The sequence below is a fragment of the Papaver somniferum genome, chromosome 5 (assembly GCF_003573695.1).
Source record: "Papaver somniferum cultivar HN1 chromosome 5, ASM357369v1, whole genome shotgun sequence".
Classification (NCBI taxonomy): Eukaryota; Viridiplantae; Streptophyta; class Magnoliopsida; order Ranunculales; family Papaveraceae; genus Papaver; species Papaver somniferum.
This window is the reverse complement of record NC_039362.1, coordinates 127811430-127816537: the sequence shown is the minus strand read 5'-3', so window position 1 is coordinate 127816537 and position 5108 is coordinate 127811430. Positions and strand designations below refer to the sequence as shown.

At 34.4% G+C, this 5108-nt stretch overlaps 1 protein-coding gene across 1 annotated transcript; it reads left to right on the top strand.

The window, feature by feature from the left end:
- The first annotated feature begins 749 nt into the window (after positions 1–749).
- On the top strand, positions 750–4589 carry LOC113282657 (AP2-like ethylene-responsive transcription factor At1g16060). The gene is made up of 8 exons (XM_026531704.1): positions 750–1184; positions 1299–1381; positions 1543–1551; positions 1746–1834; positions 1964–2037; positions 2480–2530; positions 2871–2947; positions 3784–4589. Exons 1-8 carry the CDS (start codon positions 1021–1023, stop codon positions 4308–4310), a joined length of 1074 nt encoding a protein of 357 aa, XP_026387489.1. The 5' UTR covers positions 750–1020; the 3' UTR covers positions 4311–4589.
- The last annotated feature ends 519 nt before the right edge of the window (positions 4590–5108 follow it).

The window sequence follows — 5108 nt, the reverse complement described above, 5'->3', positions numbered from 1 at the left end:
CTAACCTCCAATTTTTTTTATTCCAAAAGTCGAAAAGTTACTTTTTAAAGAAGTACCCTCTTAATCCTCAAACTAACTTTACAAAATTCATTCTGCAACTAGAAGCTGGACTGATTTCGTTTCAAAAATGAAAAATAAAATTGTTGTGGTTCACATAAAATTATTTTTTGCTTCTAGATTCATTATGGGCGTTTGGTTGCCAAATGCAGAAGAACTTCTACATTAATCGATCACATAAGTTAGAAGCAAAACAATTTTACTTTAAAAAAAAATTAACCGTTTGGTTTCCAGAAATCATTTTTAGATTTTGTTCCACCTTTTTTTTTTCTTCTAAAAGTTGAGAAGTTCCTTCCTAAAGATGTACCCTCTTAATTTCCAAACTAACTTTCCAAAATGCAACCGCCCTTCTCATTTTAATTTGTTTTTTAACTTTTCGATCTAGCGCGTTTGGATACCAATTTGCTTCTGACTTCTATTTCTGGAAAATGACTTTTCTGCTTCTAGAAGTCGTTCTGAAATATTGCCAAACTGACTTCTGACTTCCAGAAGTCGAAAAGCAACTTCTGAATGTGCATCCAAACACGTTATTAAGTTGAGAAACTGCTTCTGTTCTGGCATCCAAACACCCTCTTATTTCCACTAAGAAGAGAAAGCATATAGGCCTACACTAAAGTGAACAAATGAAAGCAACAAAAAAAAAATGCCGTATATAGACGGCTACAAATCAAAACCCTAGCAGCTAAGAAAACCAAAACAAAATTTAAACTAGTAATAACGCTAATTGATAGCCGGCATCCCCTAATTTGCCAGCTACAAAAAAAAACTAACTTTCTCTCCCAAATCTCCCTTCCCTCCTCCAACTAATTTCTTAACTTTTTTTTAGGAGTCTCTTTAAAACCCTTTCATTTTGAAGACTAAGTCATACATACATACATACTCATCATCTTCTTCACTCTTATTTCTCTCTAACTTCCTTTCTCGTCCCCAACTATTTTGGTGGAATTTTCTTTTTTTCCTCTAATGGCAAAACTTTCACAGCAAATCAAGAACAACAATTCTACAAGTAACAACACTAGTACTGCTGTTACTGTTACTACTACAGCAACAAAAGTGAAAAGAAAAAGAAAAAGTGTTCCTAGAGATTGTCCTCCTCAGAGAAGTTCCATCTATCGTGGTGTTACTAGGTATATTATATAAATGTCTCTATTACATTACATTTTATCAAAATTGAAATTGTTGTATTCAACTTTTTTTTTGTGTGCATATGTGTTTGATGTTATCATCATATTTTGGTATAGGCATAGATGGACTGGTAGATATGAAGCACATCTCTGGGACAAGAATTCTTGGAATGAATCTCAGAATAAGAAAGGAAGACAAGGTATTGCACTCATCATCAATTTTTTCTTTTTTCTTCCAATAGTTGATTTTTGATTTTAGATGAGTAATAATCCTTTTTTCCGTTTTTGTTATCTGTGGGGGTCTTCTTATTAATTTGATGGTGGTGGTGGTTGAATCCAACTAATTGAATCACACAAATAGTCTATCTTGGTGAGTGCTTACTGTTGCTATCAGTCAGTCCTGTTACTACTACTACTATAGTGATATGATGATAGTCCCATGTATTAATGGTGACTTTCTTTTTTTCCACTCATACTGTTGAACTGCACTCATTAATTCTTAACAACACCCTAGTGGAAATTCATCTAAATTTTGTTGTTGATTTGGTTTAATTTTTCATTTAGGTGCTTATGATGGTGAAGAGGCAGCTGCACATGCATATGACTTAGCTGCATTGAAGTATTGGGGAAGAGAAACCATCCTTAATTTCCCTGTAAGTAATTAATTTCTCAACCCACCATTTCTCCTAATCTAGCTGTTCTATTTTTAAGTATATGATTATGAGAAATGAAAATTTGAACCATGAAATTTTTAACCATTTGTTGTATTGTTGTTTGTGTAGCTGGCAACATATGAAGAAGAGATAAAAGAAATGGAGGGGCAATCCAAAGAAGAATATATTGGATCCTTAAGAAGGTAATGTTTATACAACAAGTTTTTGGTACTTAGTACAAGTCCACAACAATAAAGAAGAGGACATTCAATACTGTATGTTTTTTTTTTGTTTTTTTGATACATTATGTCCTTGAAGAATTTATTCCTGTGTACTTAGCAACTTGGAAAGTTATGGTCAAGAAGTTCACAAAATACTATGGGGACTGGCTAGCCAGATGGTGTTGGAGATGTTGACATTTTCGTCGTGAATTTTTATCATGTTTGAGTACATTTAAGCTGTGTTTCATATCATGAAATGAATTCTGTAAAATAAAAGAGTCAAAGAAATAGATTCTTTGGAAGGGACATGGGAAAAATTTACTGTTGGAATCAAGCTAAAAACATACCTTTTACTTTGGACATTTTTTTTTTCTTGTCCAGTATATCGAAACCGAAACTGAATTATACTGGTTAACATTTGCAGGAGAAGCAGTGGATTTTCAAGAGGAGTCTCTAAGTACAGAGGTGTTGCAAGGTAATTTTTCATCAGGGTCTTTTTTTCTCTGGGTAATTGATGTCAGGTTGGGTACATTTGTTGAGCAACAATTTGGTTGTGTTTGTACCCACGTTTTCTTTTACTTCTTTGGCAAACTTGAGTTTTTGATGCATTAATGAATGTGACAAATGATGCATTATTCTTACTTAGACCTAGTAGTACTAGCGCACATTTTAACCTCCACAGAATCACATTTTTTGGAAAAGGATTTTCAAAGTCTACTAATTTTCTTACTATCAACTAATAATGATTAGTAAAAAGTTAAAGATATCATGACTGCTCAATCACTAATGGAAGGGACTTTTATATTTTTTTGCAGGCATCATCATAATGGGAGATGGGAAGCTCGAATTGGGAGAGTATTTGGCAACAAATACTTGTACCTTGGAACATATGGTAATTTTTCAACTTTTGTTTTTATATTTTGAGTCAAAATCATTTGGGTAAATATCATCCTTTGACCTATACAAGTGCCTTATTTTACTGCACATTTTTACACCAAAATACAGTCGGTTTTTGAGGAACAGAATATCAAATTCAAAATAAATCCTCATTTTTCTTTTTAAGGATTTTAATGTTAATTTCTCCATAATTTGCTAGCTATCAATCCAGTCACATGCTAAAGTCAAAACAATGAACCTAATCACCTAATCCTAGGAATATCCTACCCAAATCTAGGCCTGGCTAGAGAAAAATCAGCATACAACATGCCTCATTTTTCTTTCATGTTTAATAAAATCACATGCTAAAACATTGCCAAAAACGGATATTACTAAATTTGAGTTGCTTTTAGAGGTCCCATGCTCCAACTTTCTTCACCATGGCCTTCGAATATTCTATCAGAGAAGGGATCTCTATTATTCTACTTTACTGAAATTTTTATGTGTTCATAATCTCATTTCATTTTTTGCTATCTTGTACACTTAAGTGTCAAGATTATGGGTTGAAGTTGTACTTAGCTAGGACTTTGGGATTTAATTAAGAGAGTGGCACAAGTAGGCAGATGCGTTTGTCAATGATCATTCAATTATTTTAAAAGAAAGTTAGTTGGGAATTTGATCACCAACTCCCAACGGCATTTTAAAGGTTTCGGGAAAAAAAAAAAACTTTTTATACAATATTCCAAATTCCTTTCAATAATTCAATAGTATTTTCATACAATTCATTAATTATTACTATTTTATTTCCTAAATCACCCTCAAACTTTTTTTCCTTTTGCTTTTTTTTTGCAGCAACCCAAGAAGAAGCAGCTACTGCATACGACATGGCAGCAATAGAATACCGTGGACTTAATGCTGTTACAAACTTTGATCTTAGCCGCTACATCAAATGGTTAAGACCCAATAACAACAAGTCTTCAGTCACTAACACAGATACTAAACCAGTAGTAGTTCATCCTAGTACTCATGATGATTTGATGAACTCATCGACCCAACACAGCCCAAGTGAAGTTGCTGCAGTTTATCAGCCTCGGCAGAATGGTGCAAGTTCAGCTAAGTCATCATCGGCATTGGGACTATTACTTCAGTCGTCGAAGTTTAAGGAAATGCTTGAGAGGACTTCATCGGAGGAGTCGACAGAAGAATGTCCATTGACACCAGCGGAATCTGACCCACCCAAATGCAGTTTCCCTGATGATATCCAGACTTTCTTTGAGTGTCAAGATTCCGGCAGTTATGTTGAGGGTGAAGATAACATTTTTGGTGATCTCAACTCTTCTTCGTTTTCGCCAATATTTGATTGCGAGTTGGGTGCATAAGGGTGGTCAGTCGACGTGCAAAGACATTATCTTTCTTCTTTTTTTTTTTACCTTTAGCTTATCTTTGATCAAGTCCTCTAATTAGTTAAAAAGAACTTAGGGAGTTGTTAGTTCTCTAATCTGTTTTTTCCATTTTTGATGTAGATGTAGAAAAGACTAGAAATTCATTGCAGGTACTTAAAGGGTTTTTCTTTTTTGTGTAGTCCTATTATTTATAGGATTTTGGATGACATATAAGCCTTTGAATTCCAGTGGAATAATTATATAAACTTCTGAAATGAAATTGGATATCTGTTGTTTGTTACTATTATGTGATTTCACTGCGGAATTGGTCTAATGCTCGGATTCTGGTGCAATGAACATTATAATAAAACCAAACATCTCAGCACATAATGCACTTCAATGTGGATGCCAAAATTTGTTAGCCCAGTCCCAGATGTTGGGTTCATCTTAAAGTTTGAAGCTTCAGAGACACTGCAGCTCTTTCGGGCATTTTCAAATTCAGGAATTGCATCAGCCAGGTGTGGAGATTCCCGGTGCTTTCTCATTACCTTGAGTTTCCTTTGCATCCTTCCAGTGCTTTCTCCAACGCCATAGAACCTTGAGCCAAATCATTAGCCAAGGAGTCTCCTTTCACGGTCTTGGCCTCTGTCATTGTAGTAGGCTATTTGACAAAACTTGAATCCTTTCTATATTTCAAATCTGACAGACACCACAGTTCGGAGAAAGGTTAAAATTTTATTAATAGAAAAACAGAAGTTACATGAGGAGGAGCACACTAGGTGCACAAAGGCTTAA

Excerpts from the sequence above, each read along its gene's own strand:
- LOC113282657 (XM_026531704.1), top strand. The coding sequence starts at position 1,021 with ATGGCAAAACTTTCACAGCAAATCAAGAACAACAATTCTACAAGTAAC. Across the intron at positions 1,835-1,963 it reads AAACCATCCTTAATTTCCCT|CTGGCAACATATGAAGAAGA; the intron begins GTAAGTAATTAA and ends TTGTTTGTGTAG. Across the intron at positions 2,948-3,783 it reads CTTGTACCTTGGAACATATG|CAACCCAAGAAGAAGCAGCT; the intron begins GTAATTTTTCAA and ends TTTTTTTTGCAG.